The 25,099-nt window shown below is 45.9% G+C and overlaps 1 protein-coding gene across 5 annotated transcripts in view; it reads left to right on the forward strand.

The window, feature by feature from the left end:
- SPECC1 (sperm antigen with calponin homology and coiled-coil domains 1) overlaps positions 1-25,099 on the forward strand; it is a 143,526-nt gene that overhangs the window by 36,102 nt on the left and 82,325 nt on the right. The window contains exon 1 of one of the 5 annotated variants that reach the window (XM_034752291.1): positions 3,970-4,272. The exons of the other annotated variants lie outside the window; for them this stretch is intronic. Within the exon in view, the coding sequence (XP_034608182.1) occupies positions 4,233-4,272 (40 nt within the window). The 5' untranslated portion in view covers positions 3,970-4,232. Of the gene's footprint in view, positions 1-3,969; positions 4,273-25,099 lie in introns of those variants that run through there. 5 annotated transcript variants of the gene reach the window in all.

Consider the following 25,099-nt stretch of genomic DNA (forward strand, 5'->3'; position numbering starts at 1 on the left):
CCTTGGATGTGTCCAGTTGTAGGGTATATGGGTCCCAAGTACCCTCAGATACTGTCTGTGCTGCTTGGACTATGTGGCATGCTTCCTGTAATGGAGAGTCTGGTGTTGATCTTTGTCTTTAAAGTACATGCTGTAACAAACAGTTTGTCCGCAATGTAGCGATGAAGCCTGCAGCAAACAATATCCGACTCACTTTACCCTGCCGGCTTAGTCTGAGGATAGTATAACGAACTGGTTGGTTTGTGACTTGTCTGCATCTAAATCTGACTGGTACCTTGCTTAGAGCAGGACCTCTAAACACTGGGAGGAACATCAGTTCTATTCTTCTTAAACATGCACCTGTGTATTTTTTGTGGCTCTCTCTAGCTTTCCATGCCCCTGGTTTCTATCTGTTTTTAAATTGTGGATTTATCCTTCTCTCCAAACTCCAGTCCTGCACTGGATTCACAATGCTGAGTTGATGACCTCCCGGGATAACTACATTTCTCACTGCAGAATCAAAGTTTTAGTATTTGTTTATGTAGGGCCAAAAGTATTCTAGATATTTTACAGAGACAACCAAAAGGCTAGATAATGCCGCTTAACTCACATTAAACAATACCTTACATCATAGATGAAGTGGAGAAATTTACCATGCACACATGCCACCAGTGCTCTGGGATTAGCGCTGGCTGCCTGTTGGTTTCCATGTGGAGTGTTGATGTTTTATCCATAAAGACCTAGATGGACTGTGATCTACCTACCTCTCCCTGAGAGTTGCCTCCCTTCCGGTACAATACTGCCGCAGTTACAATCAGTGAAGTAGCTGAGCTGGAGTCCATGGCTTATAAGAGAATGAGTTTTCTGTTGACTTTGGAATTTACTGTCCCTTCCTTGGTCCAAAATAGTCCAGATTTGGTGACCTTCAGGACATGCTGCATGTCCACCCATTTGCATGGGTATTTGGAGAAGACTGCTGAACACGGGCATGTGGAACTGCAGGATGGGCAAGGGGCTTTGATGGAAACAGAAGGGGGATGTTCTTTGTTTTCTGTTTGTTACCATCTGGCCGTTTTGTTGTTGTGGGGCGGGGATTGGCTGCTAATCTACTGTTGCTGTTTTTGGTAATTGTGGGTTCCAATTTGCAATTTTGTCTTTTTTTTTTTTCTTTTTTTTTCTTTTTTTGTTCCTGGGAAGTGTTTAAATAGAAATAAACAAGTTAATGGGGCTATAAAAACCTTATGGCAATTCAGAAGGTTGTTGTATAAATGCTATTTAAAAAAAAGTATCTCCCATAGCGGCAGGTCTACTGTAAAGTCGTGACTGCAGATCCTTCTACATGCTTAGAAGAGTTTAGCTATAGCAGAGCTGTTCCAGAGGAGAGATGAAGTGACAGTATGTGTCTACGTACTGCTTGAAATTAAAATTAAATTACTACTTTTAAGCATGAGCTCTAATATGAGAGGCAGTTTGTAAGCCTCTAGTAGTTTATATTTGGTTACCAGAACCTGCCTGTTGATATTACCCTTGCTGCCTACAAATGTAACAAAATATGTATTTCTCCAGTGGCAGAAAAATAAAACCAGATTCCAGATGTAATTCTGGAGGATGTCAGATTATTGTGCATGGCCACAGCTAATGTATTCTGGATTCCAGGGCTGATGAGAAGCCTCAGCTAAGATGTTCTAGATTTCACTGCTAGTGAATTCAGAATAAAACCAGGACTATGAAAGAGTACTGGGTGGGGGCTAAGGTATCAATAACAGGATATGGAGGTTTTCACCTCTAGGACAAATCCAGTCCAGTTTGGGAGTGAGCAAAAGGTGTTCCCCTGTGCCAGTGGTACAGTGACCTGTGCCATTGGACTGGGCATGGTAGAAATCTTGAGAGGGGGAGAGATGGAAATGAGATTGGTGGGACCAGTTCCCGGTATGTAGGTGGTCAGAACACGTAAACCACCATTAAAATTGACATCCCGGTTTGTAATGTCAGTCGAGAGGCCAAAAAATTAGTGGGTCCTGGAGACTGAGCTCCCCACTAGCCCCTAGAGGGGTATCTCCAGGTGAGTCATGCAGAGCTATTTGTTTCCCCCATTAAAAAGTATTATCAAGTCTTTGGCTGAACTTTATTAAACTGCAGTTTAACATGTTGTCTGACGGTGTCAGTTTAAATGTGGACATAAGAGTAAACAAGGTCAGTTAAGGGGGGAAATTGACGTCAAGTTTTTGTTATCTGGAGAAATATTAAATGAGATTCCCACAGATGTCACCTACATTTACCTCCTGCCAACCTCCCCATTAGCCCTAACTGACCTGATTTCATTGGTTAGATTTATCATTGTAAATCATCATAAATAGACCTTGGATCACTGCAGATCATCCCTTGTAGCAGAACATACAGGACTTCTCCATTGCTCACGGCATCTTCTCAACTGGAGTCTGATGATGTTGAACAGGATCCAATTAAATATAAACAGCTGCTCCAAAATAACCTGGAGCATTTTAACTTCCACCGTCAAGAGCAAGGACAGTCTAAGTAAGGACTGGCACATAAGACACCCCAATAGGTTGAGATATGAAGGAGATCTTGGCCAAGTCCTGAGGCACATTGTCTAGCCTCCGATAGTTAGGCATAAAAGGTAGGGGATGGGATGGCAGCTTGCATTCTGAATGCCCCTGCCTTTTTTCAGGATAAGGTTCAGCCTGAGCTGCTCTTGAGCAATTTAAGCTATAACTCCCTTAATTTGTTTGTAATCCTCCCACTAAATTCAGGGCAGTTTTTAGAAAACCTTTGGCTGCATATGCTAAGCTCCCACTAACTTCACTGGGGCTCTCTGTGCTCCTCTGAGCTCAGACTTGTGTTCGGATCTCTTTGTCATGAGACTTTCTGGTGCAGTGTCTGCCGTGTAGTTATAACCATGTCAGTCCCAGGATGTTAGAGAGACAAGGGGTGGGTGAGGTGGTATCTTTTCTGGGCCCAACTTCTGTTGGCGAGAGAGACAAGCTTTTGGAGCTACACACAGCTCTTCTTCAGGTCTGGGAAAGGTACTCCCAGTGTCCCATGAAAATGCAAGGTGGAACAGATTGTTTAGCGTGAGTAAGGGACCATTCAAGGCGGAGTGGCCTGTTCACACCTCGGCAGTCATAGGACAAAGAGAGGGGGTTAGTAGGTTACAGATTTGGTAATAAGCCATAAATCCAGTGTCTCTGTTCAGTTCATGATTTTTAGTGTCTAGCAGAATGATGAATGTAAGCTCTTTACTCTGCTAGAAACTTTACCTTGAATGGGTCCTTATTAGGATTGCCAGTTTTGGTTGGACATATTCCTGGAGGTTCCATCACGCCATAATCTTTCATTAATGACTCCAGAACAATCCTGGAGGGCTGGCAACCCTATCCCTTACATAGTGGTTTTCAACCTGTGATCCGCAGACCCCCTGGGGATCCGCAGACTATGTCTAAGATTCCCAGCGGGGTCAGCACCTCCATTTGAAATTGTTTAGGGGTCCACAAATGAAAAAAAGGTTGAAAGCCACAGCCTTACATTGTGTGTTAACTACTTTCTACTTATGCTAAACAATCTGTTCCACCTGGCATTTTGCGGTGGCGTTCCTTTCCCAGACCTGAAGAAGAGCTTCAAAGCTTGTCTCTTGCCTCAACAAAAGCTGGGCCAATCAAAGATATTCCCTCACCCCTTTTGTCTCTGGTGCAGTATATGTAATTTTTTAAAGCTCTGCTTCTACTGGTCCCCTGGGGCAGGACCTCCCCGTTTTATCTTAATTTGAGTGGCCTGCTGAGGTATTTGCGTCCTGCTGAAGTTAACACGTGCTTGGTATCTTGTGTCTGGAGTAGGTTTCTCATTGGGAATGGGGTTTTTATTCAGTCCTTGCCTTTCTGGCAATTGCCTGCAGTTTGCTCTTGCTGCCTCTGCGTGGCTGACGCTGCCCGTTGAGTCACCTCTCTGTCTTTATTCAGCAGTCAGGCAGCTAATGAAGTGCACAGGCCGGCCCTTCGGTGCATAATATTGTAATGAGGTAGGAGGGCTTGGGGCTAGGCTAGCCACAGCTGCCTTAGCACGAGCAGCAGACACTGTTCCTGGTGTCAGGAACTAGGAAGGCGCTGAGTTTTTCCTTTGGATTTGACTGGCACACACCCTGAAAGGCAGCTGGGGGAGGTCTGCTTCTGATGCGGTGCATGAGCAGGGCGTGGGGACCCTAGAGAATCGCGGAAAGAGATCACTGGAGTTTGCTGAAGATGGGTAACCAGCCGGGGAGACCGGAGGAGCTGGAACAAGGTCTGTGTGTACTCGGGAGCTGCGTTGTTGTTCTCTGTGTCTCTCTCGGCTTTTGCTCCTGGTGTTGAACTGCACAGTCCGATTGAGCAGAAAGCAGAGGCTGCTGTCATGTAATGCTGATGTTTCGGAATGTTCCCAATGTGCTAGAGATAGAACAGTTGTTTACCTTGCGACTAGGAAGTGCCATTCATTGTTGGTACATACCTGAAACCACAACGCCCTCCTTACAGGAGGATTTCGAAAGAAACCCTTTGCTCCTGTGAGTGAGGAGCCTGACAGATATCAGTCCACGTAGTCTACATGATGCAGCTAAAAAGTTGTAACGTGTATCTCTTGCTGTACAGCGTATCAGGATCTGTAGGGTGAGCCTCTGCCATTCATTGTTTATGGCCTGAGGCCTTAGGTTTTCCAGGCCTCTAGAATTTAAAATAATGCCTTTGTGAAGAGTCTCTCTCTTGCCACGGCTGCTGCTCTGAAACCTCTCTTGCCATTGTCTCTCTGATGCTGTGCTTTGCATGTTAAGCACTTGCACATTTTATGGAAGGTGGGGTCTAATGGCAGGTACCTTTCATTCCCCACTGGAAGCGCATGTGGTTATACTGTGTGTTAAAACAAGCTGGTAATCTGTCTTTATTGCCCTGATGGCTGCCCTCTGGTTCACCCTGCTTGCCTCTGTGACACCTCCTGAGGGGAGAACAGTAGGCCTTTTTCTTCCCTAGCTTAGGTCCCGTTTGAGTTTAGGACCTTTGAAGGTGCAGAGAGATCACTCAGCAGATAACTTACTAGCATTCTGCTTCTTCTCACTGTTGTCATGGGGAGTTTATTCCCACAATTCTATTAAGACCCTTTTGGGAAGACTCTTGATAAACCGATGGTATAAGTGCCAGGCAGGCATGTAGCTTAGCCATTTGAAATGTAAACCCCATGTAGTTGATCTGGGGTGTGGTGTGGTGATGGAATCAACACTTCCCATTGCCACCTGTTGGAACCTATGATCTTCCAAGATAGATCTGTCATTGGATGCTAGCATTGGGTAGCTATCATTAGCAGTGTGTTAATAACCAGCCTAATGAAGAACACAATCCACCAATAGTCAAGTCACCAGAAGAAATGCTGACCCAGGGAAATGGAAAGTCTCACTGAAGCTAAGCCTGTGTTACTCTCACTGCAAGGGGGGTGGTGGGGAAGAGTGAGTGCTGATGTTACAAAGTCAAAGGGGTGGATGGGAAACAGAGGGCTCCCATAGCTCCAAATCAGAGGTCCAGGAAACGGACTCAAATTTTCAAATAAATGTACAGAATTTGAATACCTAGCTGACATGAAAACGAATCAGTAATGAGCATCTAAATCCCCTTGGTGGCTTTGAAACTCTCAGCCTCAGTTTCAAGCCATACTGTAATTTTTTTGTGTTGAGGGGACCGGGTTACAACCCCATTGTCCTCAACAAGGTTAAAATCCATTCTTACAGTGTAAAGGGGACTGGGCCTTGTTTTAACCCTGTTCTCCAGTTCTGCTTCAGCCTTAGACATTTGCAGAGCAACAGCATGACTGAGGAATACAGTTAAATGGTCACCTTGATGGGGGGGGAGGGGAGGGACTAACCCTGGACATGAGAACCTAAGTTTCAAGCATGAGAGGTCGATGGAAGCTTTGCTTCTGATATCCCTTGCTTGGTGATGAGCTCCAGGGATTCAGAAGCTTTACTCTTTGTCACTTCGCCATAAATGCCAGTATGTGGTGGCTTTGTTTCTGTTTGAATGGAGATTGGGGCAAATTTTGCTCTCATTTACAGAAGTCTAAATCCTCAGTTACTCCAGATCTACATTGGTGTACCAGAGCAGAATTTGGCCTACCCGAGTCCTGTCCTTGCTGTGGCTGAAACTCTGCAGGCTATACGACCCTATAACATAGTTATTGAGATCAGTTTCCCTGGTTGGTGTGGCCAAGGATTATTCTGCTGACAACCTTATGAACACTGCCTAAGGAGGGTTCGATGTGTGGCTTTCCTAAGTAAGATAGCCAGTGATATCTAAGGGTCAGATTTGTAAAGGTATTTCTATTGGTTTAAATGGGAGTTAGGTGCCTAAATTACTTTTAAAATCTGGCCTTAAATGCTTCCAGTATGCTTTGGATCGGAGCCGGGTTCTAAATAAAATCCATGGCCACACTCATCCAGGAAGCCCATATTTCAACATGGTTGCTGCTAATCCAGTTTGAGCCATAGTGTGCGCAGAGCCCAGGTACACCAACAAATGTTATATGCCATGCTGGGGTTAACCAAATCCTACAATACACGTCCTGCTGTATCCAGGTGGGAGTGAAATGGTGGGAGACAGGGATGTAGAGCTTCCCCTAGCGCTGCTCTAGCATGTCAGTAAGGATATAGCTAGCCTCAGAAACGATCAGAAAAAGCAATACCAAGCGCAGCAGCATCTGACTGCAGGGCCTGGCAGGGTCCCATCTCCCCTGACTGACAAGGGTGGCAGCAATTGTGATCATTGCAGGCTGTTGGCTGGGTGGCAGTGCTGTCAGGAAGCAGGAGGGAAATCCTCTTTACCAGGTAAAAAGTTGGGAGCAGCCAAGATTACATAGGGGATCTGAGAGAGGCTCTACCTAGCTGAGGAGGATACTTGAGAGGCTGGAAGTGGTAGAGGAGAAGAGATGCCAGGGAGGATGAGTTTTCATAAAGGGTATGTCTACACTGCACTCTCTTTATGGCAGCATTTAGAGTACATACACTGCATGCCCTTCAGACCGGTATAAATAGCAATATAGAGACATGCCTGAACCCTTTGTGCATGTCCCCTACACCACTCTCTGCACGCCCTATCTACACTGTTGTTTTTACCAGTGTGCTGTCCTGCTGAACCCATACAGCTGGAGCCTTTCCCCACTGCCTGCCCCCCAGCCAGAGCCTTTTGCTGCCACATGTATCTATGCACTACAGCGTGGACGCAGCCCACTTTTCACTGCGGCATGTAGCTACACTTATCCTACTCCCTGACGCTCGTGGTGTTGCAGTGTAGACTACCTAAAGTGATCTGTTGTTTGGTGTCTAAGGCCTGGTCTACACTAGAAAATTAAGTTGGTATAACTAAGTATTGTGAAAAGCATTCCCCTGAGCCACATGGATAGCACAGCATTCACTCCGACTCCTCCCAAGCTTGTCTACGTTCTGCCAAGGTCATTAGTGTGTCAAACCCAGGGACAAGGACATTCCTTTGCAGTATACTAGACCCCAACACTTTTCATCCTCCCAAATTCCACAATTCTTTTTAATCTCTTCAACCATAATTTGAAAAATGTTTACACTCTTCGGCTTTGTCTACACTGGACTTTCGTCAGTAAAACTTGTCATTCAGGGGTGTGGGAAAAAAAACCCACATCACCTAACAACAAAAGTTTTACCGACGAAAAGCACCGGTGTGAACAACACTTTGTTGGTGGGATCTCTGCTTGTTGGGGGTGGAATTTTTTTGTGGGCGGGAGAGCCTAAGTTATTTTGTAAATTGTGACCGAGGCAAGTTGCATTACCTCTGTGCTTCAGTTTCTGCCTCTTCGAAACGGAGGTGTGGGGGTGGTTAATTCTTAACTACTGTCTCTTAACAGTTTTTAACATTCGTGTTTGCAAAGTACCTGAAGTTCCTAGAATGAAGAGCCCTATAGAAATGCAGAGATATTGTATGCTATTCATCAGAATTAGTTGTCCAAGGGCCAGGTCAGGCCCCAAGCCAGTGGAAAGCATTAAATGTGATGATAATATGTAAAATGAGGCCACATCACATAGAAAATAGTTGGAGATCTTCACAGGACTTGTGTGGAGGAGTACAAGACCATGCTATTTTATGGTATGTAACAAGGGGAGCCCCTCAGATATCCACTTTGGATTACCAATAGCTAGTTATATGCAGTGCTGTAGCTGTATTGGTCCCAGGGTATATGAGAGACAAGGTAGGTGTGGTAATATTTTATTGGACCAACTTCTGTTGGTGAAAGAGACAAGCTTTGGATCTGTACGAGCTCTTCAGATCTTTGCTGGTCTCTCTAGCTGGTTAGGCAGCCTGGATTTCTAAGCAAGCACTCTGCAGTCCTTTGAAGATATGAATGGACACAGTGTGAGATTGTGTTTTCTGTTTATACTCTTCAAATTTGCAAACAACTTGATGATTAAAATCATTGGGAGTAGGTGGAAAAAATGGCTTGAAAACAGCAGGCTTCAGCAGAAATGTTAATATCTCTATTTGGAAAGAGGTGACCAGTGAGGTTATCCAGGGGTTAGAGGTTTTCTTTGTTGGGATCTTGCTCATTGTTTAATTGACTTGGATGAGAAGACCAAATGTAAGAGGATACTCTTGGGTAGCATTGCTGTACCCTTTTAAACATCCGCTCTGTCCCTCCCCAGAGTTGGCTACATTTCATGGTGGAGGAAGGGATTCCTTTGTGTAGTTCATAAAGCATTTGGGATCTTTCAAGATAAAAGGCACTTTTATAGAAATATGATTTATTTATGATGATTAACTTCATTTTTAATGTATTTCTTGCTTTCTATCCTCTTCAGAGTCCTCCTCCAAGCCCCTGTTTCCTCTGCTTCTCCCACATTCCCCTTATTAACATGGGAAGCCTTTTATTTGAGCTCTGTGATGTGTCAGCAGATCACCTCTGCCAAATAAGAGCCCAAGAGAACAGATGAATTTGAATGGGGAGTGGGGAGCAACTCTCACTAGTAGTTTGAGTGCAAATACCAGCTGTAAGCTGCATCCTCTAGGGGCTCAAATGGTGAGTCTTAGACCTTCTGTTCCCCTGTAGAGCCAGCAAACCACAACTTGTGGTGGACAGATTCATTCTTTAGTCATCTCTTCCTCACATGTTCTGCTTGTGCCTGTTTACAATCTGAAGAGTAGTAACAAACTGCTGATTAAAGCAGCCTTGTACAATTTTATTTGCCTCGGGAGAGTAATTTTTATTCCTATTTTAATTTGGCCTATCTTTTGAGGCCAGTTGGTGCCAACCATGCTGGTATATTTTTGTGATGTGACCACAGTTGCACTAAAACTGGACTCATCACTAAATCATTCCACAAAGGCTGACAGATGTCAAATGGCAACAGTCACTTTTAGTCTGTAGGCTAGCTGATAGTCTCTCTAGGCTGTAGTCATTCCAGGAATCTGTGTCCTAGGCTGGGATGGCCCTTTAGCCACTCCAGTGACTAATTAGCTGTCTCTCAAGTGATGTGTTTGAGGCCAGGGTTCAGGTGGTAACCTGTGGGTCACCAAGAACCAGATTTTTAAAGGTATTTAGGTGCCTGCCTCCCATGGAAATCAATGGGACTTAGGTGCTTAAATGCCTTTAAAAATCTGGCCCCCAGTCCTCTAATAAAAGGCCAGTTGGCAGCTCCTTTAGGGGAAGAGACCTGCAAGGGCCCCAGGGTCAGGGGAAAGGAGCTATATAGGGGGCTGGCCACATCAGTGGGATGGAAGTCCTGACTGGTGATAGCTGCTGTGTGGGAAGGGGCAGAAGCCTGTTGAAGGGGCAGACATGGTTTATGCTTTCTGACTGGTTTTGGACTGTTTTGGTTTTGAAAAATAAACTCATCCCTGGAGAAAGGGACTGAAATTATGTGCTCTTGGGAGCTTTATTTGACTTGGCTCATTAGCTTGCGCTATGGCTGAAGGGCTCTGTAGCTTGTGTCTGAACCATCCAGTCCCCCAGTGCTGGTGTTACGTTAGTATCCATTAAGAATTGATAGAATGGATCTAGTATAACAGTAAATGTAAAAGCCAGTCTGCCTCTCAGGGGGTTGACTAGATTAATTAAAATGGCTGCAGCTGTCCTGACAGTGATGGAGGGGAAGGAAAGCAGTGCTTGATGGCGAAGTGATGAGCTTTTCTCCATTGGCACTGGCACAATGTTAAATATTGCTGCTGACTTAGTTGGGTGGGAGGGGAAATGCATGGGTCTCACAGGAAAGAGAAGACTAACTGCATTTTGTTCAGGTTCTGTTTGCCTCCTCAAGGCTTTATGGTTAGGAAATTACTTGTGGAAACCGTAGCGCAGCTGTGCCGATGTAGTGGGATAGTGTAGACTTGCCCTTGGTCCATCCCCTCTGAAAGATCCTCCTATGGGACTTCCATCAAATAGCAGCACAGCGTGTGTCCTTGTAGCTTCACCAAAGGGAGTCTCGCTGATAGAGCTGCTGCCTCAATTGCATTAAAACGGATGTATCTTGAGCTGTACAATGTAGCTACATTGAATCGTCCTCTTGTACATTAAATCAGTCTTTATAAGATCTCCCTTTGAAATATAGCTTTCAGAGTTGCTGGGGCAAATTGAGGCCAAGTATAAGAAGGTACCTCTCTGTTGACTCTATTGGTGTTGCACCTGCTTACATCAGATCTGAATGTTGTCTTGTATGTTACTCATAAGCTGGCAGCAGCAGGTAAGCATATCTTTTGATCTTTCAACTTTCTTTCCTAGCAGGTTTACTCAAGCCTCCAGGATGATAAAAGATGGTATAACATGGTCCTTGGTCACAAGGCTGACTAATCCAGACTTTCCACACATCTTAATAGACCAGCTTTCCTTTCTTCCCTGAATATCAACCCAATGCGTATGCCTAGATAGCTCTCAAAATGTGCCATCTATTATTTTCAGTGGAGTGGCAGGGCATATATTGCTCCTCTATGACCACGTGGTCTGAATGTCCTTACCAAGGTAGCTTTTTTGGCTGAGTGCTCCATCCCCATACATGGGACAATCTATGACTATCAATATGACTATTCCTGATCAGCAGGAGGTCTAGCCATTGGTAATATGCAGAAATAAAAGTAGTAAGTCTTGGGGACAGACATGTTCTGATGATTGGAAAAAATATGTCCCTTAGGAAAACAAAGATTATTTAATGCGGGTTGCAGGGTCCTGTGCTGAGTGTGTCTTGTTCAGGTAAGTGCGATCTGTGACAAGGGTATACACTCCTCTCTTCTAGCAGTTACTGCTGAATGCTTAAGTGGCTTTAGTCTCTGCATTTTGAACGGAATTTACCCCGATGCTAGGAAAAAGTGCTGGAGAACAGGCTGAGTAAATATATCCTTGTCTTCTGATCTTGCTCACCTCCCAAGTGTTTGACCTAAGTGTTAAAGATCATGGGTGAAATCCCACTGAAGTTCATTGTAGTTACTCACTATATGGTAACTGTAGTTCTTTGAGAGTTGCCTATGCATGTTCATCCTCTCACTTCTGCCTCAGCTTTCTTATAGGATTCTTGAGTTTAGCAGAATAAACTGAGGTGGTGGGGCTATGTGGTCCTTTTACAACCTTGGCTCTAAGGCCTTGGCTACATTCACGGATTCACAGCGCTGCCGCGGCAACGCTGCAGGTGCTGATTACACTGGCGCTTTACAGCGCTGCACTCGCTGTGCTCGGGGGGGTGTTTTTTCACACCCCTGAGCGCAGCAAGTGCAGCGCTGTGAATTGCCAGTGTAGCCAAGGCCTAAATGTTTGGTGCCAAGAGGTGTTTCTGTGGCCCCACAGGCTCTGCTTTCCAGAAGCATTCTGATACCAGCACCAGTAGGAGTGCATTTCACAAGTATGACTAGACAGAGAAGAACCATGGTTACCCTGGTAAGTAACAGGGCATTTCCCGTACCCTCCCAACCATCAGTGTTTGAATACAATGGCTCCCGACTCAGGTGAGTGAGGACAGCTCCCCTGCACCTCAGTACAGAATGCTTCCCCTGAGCTGGGCCAGCAAGCTTCCTTAATAGTAATACTTGAGCAAAGAAGCTTGTCGGGAGAATCCCATGCTGGATTTTCCAGCCCCTAAAGGGTTTGGGCACTTTGACGGTGTAACATTTACATTGAAGGTGTAATTCTTTATAATGCCATGTAATTAAGCCTGATGTAATCACTTCTTTAGGAGCTGCTCCTCCAAGGGTGTGGATAATGATCTGTTGGCAAAGGGCTGGATCTCTACAGGACAAGGAAGGAAAGGACCTTTTAAAAATCAGTCCCAATAATTGTTTTCACAGACAAGAAAGTAAATGCAAGTGTCTCCTGCTGTAAAGTGGGTGCTTGGGGCCCAATGCTCATGTGGGACAGCACCAGCTCAGTGGGAGCTTTACTAATCCAAATTCATTGAGGCACAGAACAGCCTGCAATTGTGATGGGATTGGGAAGACCCTGTGCACAACCAGTTCCTGTAGTGAATGAAGTTCATCCCTCTAGGGCAACTGGGTTGGGTATCGGCTCAGCAGCACCACTTTGCAGGGAGCGTTATGCCCCTTACATTTGTCTGCCCATAGCAAGAATAAAATAGCTTCTAAATGCAGCATGTGAAGCCAAACTGCCTCCTTTCCTGATGCAGGGTGAATCATGTGAGACTTTCTCCCTAGTGAAGAGAGGTTTTCAGATCTGCTCCACCATTCAGAATACTGGTCTAAAACGTAGTCCAGGGATCACTTGCCGCTAGTGATAATGCTGTTAGATCATCACTCTGAACGGCTACCGGACAGTGTCCCCTCCTCCTTTTCCCTTTGCCTCAGGTGGAATAAATGCTGCAGAAGTTTGGGTGTATAGATTTTAACATGCTTAAACAAAGGCAGCTGAAAGTTTAGAGTTGAAGTTATAGCTCAGTCTGGCATAGTGTGGGGCAAGCTCTGCACTAAGAGCCCATTCACAGCCCCACCAAGGCAGCAGACATCAGACCAGAAGTACCTCCTGCTTTGTATGTTGGCCCCCCACAAACAGCTGTGGCCATGCACCTCACTGCTGACCTGACTCTCCCTCTGTTCCTCTCCTGGATGAGGGGCACAGGTCCAGCCCATAGGCATCTCCTGAGTGCAAGCTGACAGTTGTGAGACTTAAGATGGGAAGGGAGATACTCACTAGGAATGTGTTTGAGACTCAACGTGCTTATCTCCTACAGGCTTAGAAATGTTGCTTTCATGTCACATCGCTGAGATTGAGGAAGAGATGGCATAATAGAAGCAGATATCCTCTCCCCCTCTGCAGCTCCTCTTGCCTCCTCTACACAGAGCTGCTTTGAGGCTCTTTGGCTGGGGAAGATCTTTGACTGGTCTTTTAATTATTAGCTGCTTTTTTTTTTTTTTTTTTTTTAAACAAGTTCTTCCTTCTTTGAAGTGGGCAACCCTTTATAGATAACATTCTTATTACATTGTGGAGCATTCTTTCTATTTTCCTTCTCCCCTCTTCCCTGCCGTACCCTTACCTGTTCAGCAGTGCTCCTCACCCATGCAAGGGGTTGAACTTGTGTGTAATTTTTGTGCTCTCAATCCAGTTTCCAGTGGACTGGTGTGCAAGCCACAAAACCCGCCTTCACAATGGGCACTAATTGGCACCATTGTTGGCATCTTCAGCAGAGAGGTAAAGTTATGGATGGGCATGGAGTCTGTACTCCCTTTTCCACCTCTAGAGATGGTCCCCTTTAGCCAATATAGAGGCATATTAGAGGTGTACTATGGATGAAGTATATGCTACTGCTGTCCATGTTCTGGTCATCAAAGGATTTCAGTCTGCAGGGCTGTCAACCCAGCATGTTTCATCAGCACTAAATTAACACAGTTCTTATAGAACGGAAAAAAGAGCAGCCGCTTTCTATACTTCCCAGCATTTGGGTTCTTAATGGCCGTTTAGGCTTTTTCAGGGACATGCACCATCTGTGGAGATTTCAGAGTCTCTGCGTATTGTTCCTGTCAATAGATGGATAAATCCCCACATTCCAATCCTATAAACTAGCCTCGTCCAACGAGCCATGCTGAGAATGGGCCATCCTTCCTCTTTTTCAAGCATTGGTTTCACAGACTTCCAGTTGATATTTGGATCCCTGTCTCCTAGCTGCTAACTTTAACCATAAACTAACACTAGGCTTGACAGGATGTATTTATTTTTCTTATAATTTCAGTGGATAATATTGATTATTTTCAAGCATTTTTTTCTATTTTTATCTATTTAATTTTTCACAGTTGTGCAAAATTATTGGGGGTGGAGGGTCAATATCACATGTCAAAATATACAAAGTAAATAGCCTTAAATCAAGCTCTAAGTTGCAGCAATTTTCATTCTTTGCCTGTCTGTAAATGTAGCTTATTGGTGGATTTATTTATTTTTGATCTGTGTGTGGTGAAATCACCAATTACTGATAAAAATCTAATCGTTCTAAGCCAAACTACCTCTTGGTTTGGCTCCACGAAGGCTCCTTCACAGGCTGTGACCCTCCTTTCCCTTCCCCCAGGGCTGGAGAAACTCCATATACTCACTGCAACTGTTTTCTAATAGTTATTGGGCCCACCATGACAGAGGGACTGCTGGGCCAAATCTTAGTGGCACGCTGACCCCATGCACCAGGTTGCAATGCCACTCGGTTTGATGGCCCTCTCAAATGGGGGGGCCTGAGGCAAACTGCCTCTTTTTTGCCTCCTCCTCTCCATGGGCGTCCCTCAGCCCAGTAACTGCAGAAAACTGCAGACATAAACAGGTGTGGGACCAGAACAAATGACTTAGGCATATGTCATGCATTTCCACATCTCTGAAACTGCATTTCTATAAGAGATGACACTGGGGTAAATGTGCAAACTTGTTATTTCCTGCCTCAATCTCTGTATTTTGTGACCTAAAATTCTCCAAGTGGAACAAATTGAGAATTTTCCTGTGTTTTCCCCAGGTTGTAAATTTTGCTCCTTAGCTTGGCAGTGGAAAACATGGAAAATGCCAAGTGAAACCATGAAGTACTTCACAAATGTGACCAGAGCATGATGATTCTCTGGCATCACAAACTTTCACACTGATCTAGCTGGGGGCTGTGTATCCTGTTTTGTGAGAACCTTAATGTTCTTGTGACTATAGGGTGTATGACACATCTCCTCAAAAGTGTGGAAAATGTGGCTTTCTCCCTTCACAGGCAATAGGTCAATGGGGAAAGACAGGCAGGACTCAGTTTATCCCATATGATCCTTTTTTGACAGTTGTAACTTCTGTAAAGTATTTCCCAGTGTTACAAGTAACAGAATATGACAGTTTCTATGGGCACACTATGGGCAGGCAGCATTCAGTCCAGTTGGCTAGAGCCTGCACTGAGGAGACACTGATACTACCACTTCCTTTTTCCTATAAGCAGCTGAGGATGAATGAATTGGTCCTGACAGTCTCCGGGAAGGTGTTTCTGGCATTGAGTCTCTCTAGTTAGAACTGCATTTGAATCTCACACTCTGTTCATAGAGTTCACAGGATCATGCCACTAGGCTGCCAAAGTTTGGCTGGTCTGAAGGGGTTATGGTGTCTTTCACCCCCCTTTCATTTTGGGTTGCTGTTGTTCCTTCCCACACCATCACAGATGGGAAGCGTTTGTTAACAAATGGATTCCTTCAGCTACTGAGAACTTTTATCCATCTGATGCCAGGTCAGATGTCTATTAGAGCTCAAGTTTGACAGCCATAGATAAACTGGAATTAGATTGTTGGCCTACCCATTGCACCATAAGGACCATCAGTAACTCAATTCACACAGTCTGTATGGATTTGGTTTCAGTATCTTTATTTGAAATGCTCATTGTGACCCCCAATGCAGGTGTTCTGTTTACTGTTCCTCTGCATAATTATATTTTCCAGAAACATGAGGACAGATGTTTGATGCTGTTGTGAGTATTGTATTAATCTCTGCCCTGCATTAATGAGGGATCAAGTGATTAGGTTGTGTTTTCAACAGGGAGGATCATCTACTGGGCAAAGAGCTACAACCCATGAAGATCCTGCCCTGGGTTCTAATCCCATCTAACAGCCAGTTGCCTTAAAACAAGTCCTAGTCCAGTCTCACCAGCTGAGAAACTAAGTAGAAACAGCACCTCACTTAAAATCAGATGCTTTCTTTGAGCAGCCTCCCTGGGGCAAATCTTAAAAAGAACCCTCATTTGACTCCCCAAAGCTGAGGTGTAGGGAAACCAGATGAGAGGAAGAAAATATCGGGACACATGGGGGGGAGGGGCAGTCGCCGGCAGAGCAAAAAAAAAGCGGAGTGCCACGAAATATTGGGACAAATTGTATCCCGACCAAACATCGGTTGGGATGCGGGACAAACGCCTAAATATCGGGACAGTCCCTATTTAATCGGGATGTCTGGTCACCCTACTGAGGCGAGCCTTTCTCTGAAAGATGGGATGCTTAGGACCAGCAGCACAAGCACTTTCCATGAGCAAATAACACAGCAGAGATATGTCTCCTGCTGCACTGAGAACTTCAGGTCTGTATTTTGGCTTCTCTTGATTACTGTGCATTGTTGAGGTGGCTCACGTCACATCAGTCAGTTGGTAATCCGATTGCAGAGATTGTATTCATAACTGTGTGCAGTGCTTACTTTTCCTATGGGGGCTTAACACCTCCAATAAAAGTCCTGTTACTAAATTTCTTCCATTACAAACCTCTATCCCAGTCGCATTCTTGCAGACTGACTAGTGAAATATATGGTCATGCTGACCTTTAACTGTTCCACTGGGCCTCTTTGTACCCTCATCCCAAAGGACTTTTAATTGCATTTTAGAAGGCCAGCGACCACCCTGGCTACAGCAGCAGCAACTAAATCATTCATACAGCTTCCCTGGATGTTGAATGCAGCTTTCTAACAGGCCACTCTAATCTTTCTTCCTTTCTTGTCTTGTGGTTCCGTCTTTCCTTTGTCTCTTTCAAATGGTTCTATAAAAACTGAGAAAAGGGTTGATTCAAAATGGATTTTGCTGAGGGTATAAAATGGTTGTTTGATTTAAGCAAAATCTCTGTTTAATTATCAGGATGAGACTAAAACAAACCCTGAAGTTAGGTTCAGATCAGAATTTGCAGTTCAAACCCACCTCTGTGAAGGGCCAAAACAGAATAGCAAATCCAAACAGCCAATCTTTGAGAGGGCTTAAATTCAGAAGCAAATTTCAATTCCCTCCCCTGGCTGAGTGAGGAAAATTTTGGATCCTGGTTTCGATTCTGCTCATTCTCTCCATCACTGCCTCTTTTCCCTGGTTGCTGAGGGTAATGGGAATTGCTAGTGACTCTGTGGCTGGCTCCACGGTGCAGATGCTGAGTCTGCAGAAAGCAGAGTGAGTGAGATCTCCTGGCCCATTTACAGGACTTTCTGTATCTCATTTTGACAGGCGCGTAGGCAGGAAATGTTCTGGAACAAACAAATAAAACCAGCGAGTGGCCCAGTTCAGAGAAATGCCTGTCATTTTTGCCTGTTAATGCCATAGGTGCAAAAGAGGCTCGGACCTTATAAGGCTTACAGAAATAATTCTTTATCGAGGCAGGAATTACTCCAGACATGGAACTGACCAAATGAGCTCTGGCAATAGGGTTCACTGTGCGAGATTTTGTACACAGAGATCACGGCTCTGCTGTAAATCGCACTAAACTAGGGTTAGTTAGGGTTGCCAAGCCTCCTGGTTTCGCCAAGAGCCTCCCGGAGGCTACTGTAGCCAAACCGGGAGATTTTAGGCTCTAAAAGTCTGGCAGTGCAGTGAGGCTAAGGCAGGCTCCCTGCCTCCCCAGCCCTGCGCCGCTCCTGGAAGTGGCTGGTATGTCCCTGTGGCCCCTGGAGGAGAGGGGGCGGGCAGGGGTCTCCACGCGCTGCCCCCGCTCCGAGCACTGACTCTGCAGCTCCCATTGGCCAGGAACTGCGACCAATGGGAGCTGCGGGGGGTGTGCCTGCAGGCAGGGGCAGCGCGCAGAGCCCCCTGACTCCGCCCCAGGGGCCACAGGGATGTTCTGGCTGTTTCCAGGAGCAGTGTGCAGAGGGGGCAGCATGTGGAGCCACCTGGCCCCGTTTACCTCAGGCGGCTTCTGGTCAGCAGGGCTAAGGCAGGCTCCACCCCCGCAGCTCCTATTGGCTGCAGTTCCTGGCCAATGGGAGCTGCGGAGTCGGTGCACAGGCAGCAAGTGGAGACATCTGGCTCCCCCCAGGGGCCACAGGGACATGCTGGCCGCTTCTGGGAGTGCCGTGGGGCCAGAGCAGGCAGGGAGCCTGCCTTAGCCCTGCTGCACCACCAACCGGGAGCCTCCCGAAGTAAGCTACACCTGGCCGGAGCCTGCACCCCCTCCCCCAGCCCTGAGTCCCCGCTTTCACCCCACCCCCCTCCCAGAGCTTGCACCCCGCACCCCCACCTGCACCCCCTGTCACAGGCTCAGCCAGAGCCCCCTCCCATGCTCCGAACCTCTCAGCCCCAGGCCAGAGCCCGAACTCCTGCCCCAGCCCGGTGAAGGTGAGTGAGGGTGGAGGAGAGCAAGCGATGGAGGGAGGGGGGATGAAGTGGGGCGGGGCCTCATAAAAGGGGCAGGGGCCTTAGGAAAGGGGCGGGTCAGAGGGCGGGGCAAGGGTGTTTGTGTGATTAGACGGTTGGCAACCCTAGGTTGGTAGTACAAACTTGAGAAGGGTCTTAGCTATTCTTTTGGTGAATAACCAGCAGGTGTTAAAGCTTTGGGGCCTATTTTATAGGTCTGAGGCTGAACCTGCCGTGGTGAGACCTAGTGCCAGTAGCTTGATTCTGTGCAGGAGACTCAGATCACAGAAGAACTAGGAGGTACATTCCTGTCACTCTTTTCATTTTGGTGGAGCAGGTTTGGAGGTGAATTGTGCATGCTTTGGAAGTGAGTGGCTGGGAGTGCTGGCTAAGGCTAGGTATGTGTGATTAAGGGCTGTGCAACTTTCCTCCTCGCATATCCAACACACTTCACAGATGCATCCCCTGTTCTTGCCTATGTCCTGAGTAAGGAATCCCTTTTGCACCAATGTATTGAAATCTGTGCTGGTTTGGTACTGCGAACAAAACTCCGTTAGGGACTAGGCTGGCATCTCCAATTGCATTTTCACTTGAGACCTAAACTCATGATGAAACTACCATTTGTGTTCTCCACATTCAGTTAATTTTGTTCTTCTCATCATGGGCCTGACCCGTAGTCCTCTGAAGTCTGGGGAAAGACTCCAGTTGATTTTAATGGGCTTTGTATCCGGCCCTCTATTATCCTACTTTCCATTTGAATGAGACCCCACCTATAGTGGCACCGAGGTAGTTACTGGGTGAACTTGGGCTTTTGTAACTCGGGGAGTAGCTTGAGTCCGTGTTACAGATTACATTGATGGAATCGTTAGATGCTAGATGAGGACAGTCCTCCTTCACTTCCTTGGGTTTCCTCAGGCCATGTCTACACTAGAGACTTTACAGTGGCACAGCTGTACCAATGCAGCTGCGCTGTTGTAAGATCTCCTGTGTAGCCCCTCTATGCCGACAGGAGAGAGCTTTCCCGTAGACATAATTAAACCACCCCAACAAGCGGCGGTAGCTATGTCAGGGGGAGAGTGTCTCCTTCTGACATAGAGCTGTCCACTCCGACGCTTCTGCTGGTGTACCATATGTCGCTGGGGGGAAGGAGGGTTCACACACCTGAGTGACGTAAGTTATACCAGTAAAAGTGCTTGTGTAGACATAGCCTCCCTGTGTCCTGACTTTGAAACGTTTGTGTGATTTCCATACAGGTGGAGGGTGGGGTGGCAGAAACAAAAATAGTCATTGTTCAGGATTGTCAAATAACCATTGTCAACAGGATTATAAGACTTCTCCAGTCTTTAAGTGATACCGTTAAACTGAGGAGGAATGCCTTTTTCCTTAGGAAGCATTGTACAGTGCATTCTTCTATGTTGGCTTCCTTGTTGTAACATTTGGACCAGCTGAAGATATCTCAGCCATGAGGTCACCACTCCTTGCAGGGCTGCTTTTCTTCCAGGGGAAGGTTTCTTCCTGGAGGCCGCCATTCGAAGGAATGTCCTACCTGATCAAACTTCTGCAGATATTAATTGGTAACAGTGATCTTTCTATGACTTAGCCTTTGAGTTGCCATAGGCATCAGCTATTCCCTCATCCCCAGTACCTGTGGCCCCAAGTAGTCCTGGAAATCTCATCAGGGACCCTGTTTGTTCTCATGACCAAGAACTGGAAAATATCTCCAAACTTTTTGGAGACCCGGAGTCTCTATGCTCCTAAATCACGACTGGATCAAATCAAGGCAACTGCTGCTTCTTTCCCATCCAGATTTCTGGTGGCTCTGTTATCACAGGTCTAGAAATCTCTTGTCCGATAGTACCATTTCTTTCTCTCTGATTTCTAACTTTTACCCTGCTGTCTCATTCTGTTTCGAAGTACTTGTAGTTGAGTTACTTTCATACTGCTATATTTTTATCATCCTCTAAATCAGCATCTCAGTACAGGTATCACTGCTGCAGCCTATCGTACCTGTGCCATGGGGAATGTAGGCAGGCAAGCAAGCCAGATAATCAGACAAATAGCTGGAATTCCTCAAAGACTAGCGTTCGCGTCATAATTATTTATTTTTACTTTTTTTCCCTAATCCATCCCAGAAAGCAAAAATTTCCAAATAAGGAGGTGGGAGCAGCTGCTCTGCAAACAGAGAGCCACAAAAATAATTCTAGCCTCCACCCTGGTGTGAAAAAGATTTTCAGACTGCTGGCTGACCTGCTGGCTTCTGTTTGGCTTCGGATGATGGGGGAAATACAGTGGTCCATTTCAGAGAGTCTTGGACCCTCTTAGGAGCAGAGAAGGGTCATTAACAACTTTTGAGGCACTAGTTTAATATAGAAGTATGGTGACGGTTCCTTCATGAAATGCAGAGAGTTGTCTTATTTGTATTACATTAGTGCCTGGAAGCCCCAACCAAGATCCGACTGCCCATTGTGCTTGGCACTGTAAACATACATACACAAAACTGATCCTATCCTGAAGAGCTCCAAAATTTCCTAATATGTTCTCAGTTGCATATAAAATTCTCCCTCACGTCCTATCCTATACTGTGTGTGTTAAACAGCTGCTGAATTCTGCACCAGAGGTAGCTGCATTACAGTGAAGATAAAATTATTTAGGGCAAGTCTATTCTTAGAATGCTGCATTGGCGCAACTGCACCGATGCAGCCTTTAAGTGAAGATGCTCCTATGCCAATGGTAGAGCTTCTCCTGTTGGCGTAGTTAATCTACCTCCCGGAGAGGCAGTAGCTAGTTGATGAGAGAAGCTCTGTCTACTTTGGGGGAGGGAGGGGGAGTTAGGTCAGTATAACTATTGCTCAGGGTTGCGAAAAATCCACACCCCTGAGCGATGTAGTTCTACCTATATAGGTCTGTAGTGTAGACCTGGCTCCAGATGAAAGGTGAAAAGAAATGTTAGCACTTTTGCACTTTAAATTGGGATTCTAGAGAGGTGGGAATTAATCACATAGGGTGAAATTCACAGCTACGCAGCAGAGGCCAGTACAACACCTATGTACTGCTTATGTCCTTTTTAAGCCCTTAAAGATCGTTAACTAATAGGAGGGACTATAGTGGGGAGGTTCCTTGCATTTCTAATGAAACTCTAATCTGGATTTGGTACAGCTGTATCTGAGGAACTGACCTTGCATAGTCACTGCTAGACTGGCTAGAGTAATTCTGTCATAACAGGGCCATCTACCTGGTTCCTTCTCTTACCTGGCTGGAATCCCAATGATCTCTCCCAAAAGGATTAGCTGGTCTGTAAGGGTGTTGGCTGCATGACTAATCTTTTGCAAACAGACTCATTCAGAGGAATCAGGACTGGCCAAGCCTAGCTTTGCTGTGTGCATGGCTACACAAAGTCCAGGGTGGTGGTTTCCTTTCTCTGGGACTTTTTGAGGGCTAGAGAGAAAATGCTATCTGCGCCTGAGTTACTACAAAGTTCCCAACGACACAGAAAACTGCTGGCTTTTTCAGCCCATTTAGATCATTCATCCTCAGCCAGCGTACCTGCGGGAGCCAAGGACTGTATCAGGCTGGGACTGTTGTCACAGTTGGGTAGTAGTTTCATTTACTCAGGCTTCTGCCTAAGTGGGGTGATAGACCAGGAATTTTATTGTTGTTGTTGTTGATTGGATTTCAATGGGAGTTGGGCACCTAACCTACTCAGATGCTTTTGAAAATCCCACTAAATGCTTATCTGCATTTTTAGGCACATAAATATCTTTAAAAATCTGGCCCTTTGTGACTAGTGTCACTCTCATTCTAAGCTGAGGACAGCATTGGAATGAATTTGAATCCACTTCACGTGTTGAGCTGGTCAGGTGCGGTTAGTCAATATTTGTCACTAGGTTATTTTATTTGTTGTTTATGCACCCAGAGGTTTAAGAATGAGGACGTTAGGATAGATTTGAAAATTAGTATCTGTAAATGCATGTGTATTACTGTATGTGTAGAGGGCCCTGAGGCTGTGCTGATAGCTCTGTGGAGCTCTCTGGGTGTACGATCTGCATGGCGCAGGGTTACTGCTAGGTCTGCCTTTCTTTTCCTCAGTCACTAATATCTGCTCATTCCTGGGTCTTTGTGTAGTATGTCAGTGTCCCTGCCATGGTTGGCAGTTGTTTCCTGTTGACGGGTTCGTAAACTCTCTCTGGGGAGCAGAGGAGTCATTTTTTCCCTATAGCACTTGCCTGAACAAAGAAATTTAACAGCGGGGGGGAATGAGGAGGCGGGGCCCTTGCATGAAGGACGCATCTCTGCAGCAGCATCAGTAGAAATGGTTTATTTAAAAAAAATCCCTCTCTGAAATTCTGTTAATTAAAGAAGTGCATAATTACAGCATTCAAAAAGGATAACGAATACACCAGCCCCAAGAGATTCTCCCTCGCTCTGGTGTCTTCTTTAACTTTCCTCAGGGGACTAGGATGGTCCTGCTTGTCCTTCCTGTTCATTATTGTTCATGTTCCAGTCTGACACCTAGGACCATATCTCATCCTGCTGTGTGCTGCCTGGGGGTGAGCAAGGAACGGGACACAGTCAGTAGTTAAAACCAGACCCCCCCCTGCTTTGCTGGTGCAGGAGGATAGATGAGATAAAATTGACACTGGATACTGGATATGACTCCATGTAGTTGATTCAGGGTATGCACAAATGTGCTTTTCTCTATGGGTGCCTGTTCCACGTTTCTCTCACTCACATTCTTCAATTCAGTGAGACTTCAGCATGACAAGTTCTACAAGCGTTGCCAATGAAGTGTAAAAGAGTCAGACCTTTCAGATGTCCGTCCATCACAGTGTGTAGGCCTACCCTGGTTCCAGATTCGATCCCTAGTGTTCCTTTGTCAACGCACATCCATCCCTGTCCCAGGGTGGTGTGGGGTGATCACCCCATCACACCACACCAAAGGGGTTAAAATGGCTCAGCAGGGGCTAGTTGACAGGATGGGAGGCCACCTGGGTGAGGTGTAGGCTGGATATACAGCTGGAATAGAACCTGAAGCCCAGCTGGGCAGGAAGAAGAGGGGCTTGGATGAAGCCAGGGAGAGGAGAGAGAGGGCTGCAGAGAAAGAGAGTCAGCAGTTATTCTCAGGGTTGAGAGAAAGGAGTGGTAAGAAGCCTAGGAAAAACAGCAAGAGTGAGACCTCATGGACTTTAGCTGCTGATTGTGGGGTCCCTATGCTGGACCCCAGTGTAGAGTGCAGGCCAGGGTTCCTCTGTCTTTCACTGGGGGAAAGGCATGGACAGGGCCGTGGATTTTGAAGACTGCCTGAGGTGGTTTGGTTAGAGAGACTTTGATACCCCTAAAGGGGGAAAACTATAGTGACCTGGCCAGAGAGCCAAGATACAAAGAGGAAGTGCTGCAGCTTATGGGGCATGAGGGAGGCTGCAGAGTGAGAGACTGGGGCAAGGGGGCTGAGGAGGCATCAAACCAGTGGTAGACTGTGGGTGGGGCCTTTCTTCCCCCCTCCCCCTCCCATGGAGTGTCCTCTTTTTTGAATGATCAAATATGGTAACCCTATGCAGCTTTGATGCTGGTGAAGGAGAGCTGAGGCTCCTGTGGACAGCACCAGGATTCAGATAATGAAGATACCTTGCAGAGAGGTGAAGAGACTGGTCCTAAGTTACATGTTGAGTTAATGGCAAAGGGTACAATTTTCAAAAGTACTAAGTCCAATTCCCCAAAATGACTTGGGAGTGTAAGTCCCATGGACTTTCGGTAAGTGCCTCAGACACTTTTGAAAATGGGATTTTTTAAGCATGTAAATCACTTGGGCTCATATTTTAAAGGTATTTAAGCATTGCTGTGCTCAGCATTGCACACCTGATTTAAGAGTCTAAATCTAATTTTCAAAAGGGATTGAGGCACTTAGGAGTCTACTCCCTAAGTGCAGCAATGCCTAAATAGCTTAAAAAATCTGGACAATAAGCTCTTGATACTTCTACCCTGAGCCGTTAATAGAGCCCCACAGACCTGACTCCTACCTTCCCTCCTAGCATTGAGCCAGCAGAGAACATCGTGGTTGTAGTTCTTCCTTCCCTGACAAGCCAAGAGACCCACCCCAGCCACGTACTCATTGGCTACACCGATACTGACTTGGTGTGCCCAAGCCCACTTATCCACTGACACTTTAAAAACCCTTGCACTCCAATCTGGGTCTGTGCTGGTTATGTGATATATATGTATCTCTTCACCCTTGCAACCAATACCTGTAATCCCTCATAAATCAAGCCTGACCCCAGATGCACAGTACCTTCCCTCTTAACTTGTGTATATTTAATTTTAAACATTAACTTTAATCACTTGAGATGGCTCCATGTTGGTAAAACCACCTCTTTTTAATGTGATTGTCATTGAATTCACAGATGATGACATCGGGAAATCACTTGTTTGTGAGCGGTATAAATTCAGGGCTTGTTTTCACATACAGTGCTACAGCAGGGCAGCTTGACTGCTGTGGTGCTTTAGTGAAGATGCTGCTACACCTACTGGAGAGCTTCTCCTGTCAGTGAAGTTAATCCACCTCCCAAA

This window comes from Trachemys scripta, chromosome 18 (assembly GCF_013100865.1).
Source record: "Trachemys scripta elegans isolate TJP31775 chromosome 18, CAS_Tse_1.0, whole genome shotgun sequence".
NCBI lineage: Eukaryota > Metazoa > Chordata > Testudines > Emydidae > Trachemys > Trachemys scripta.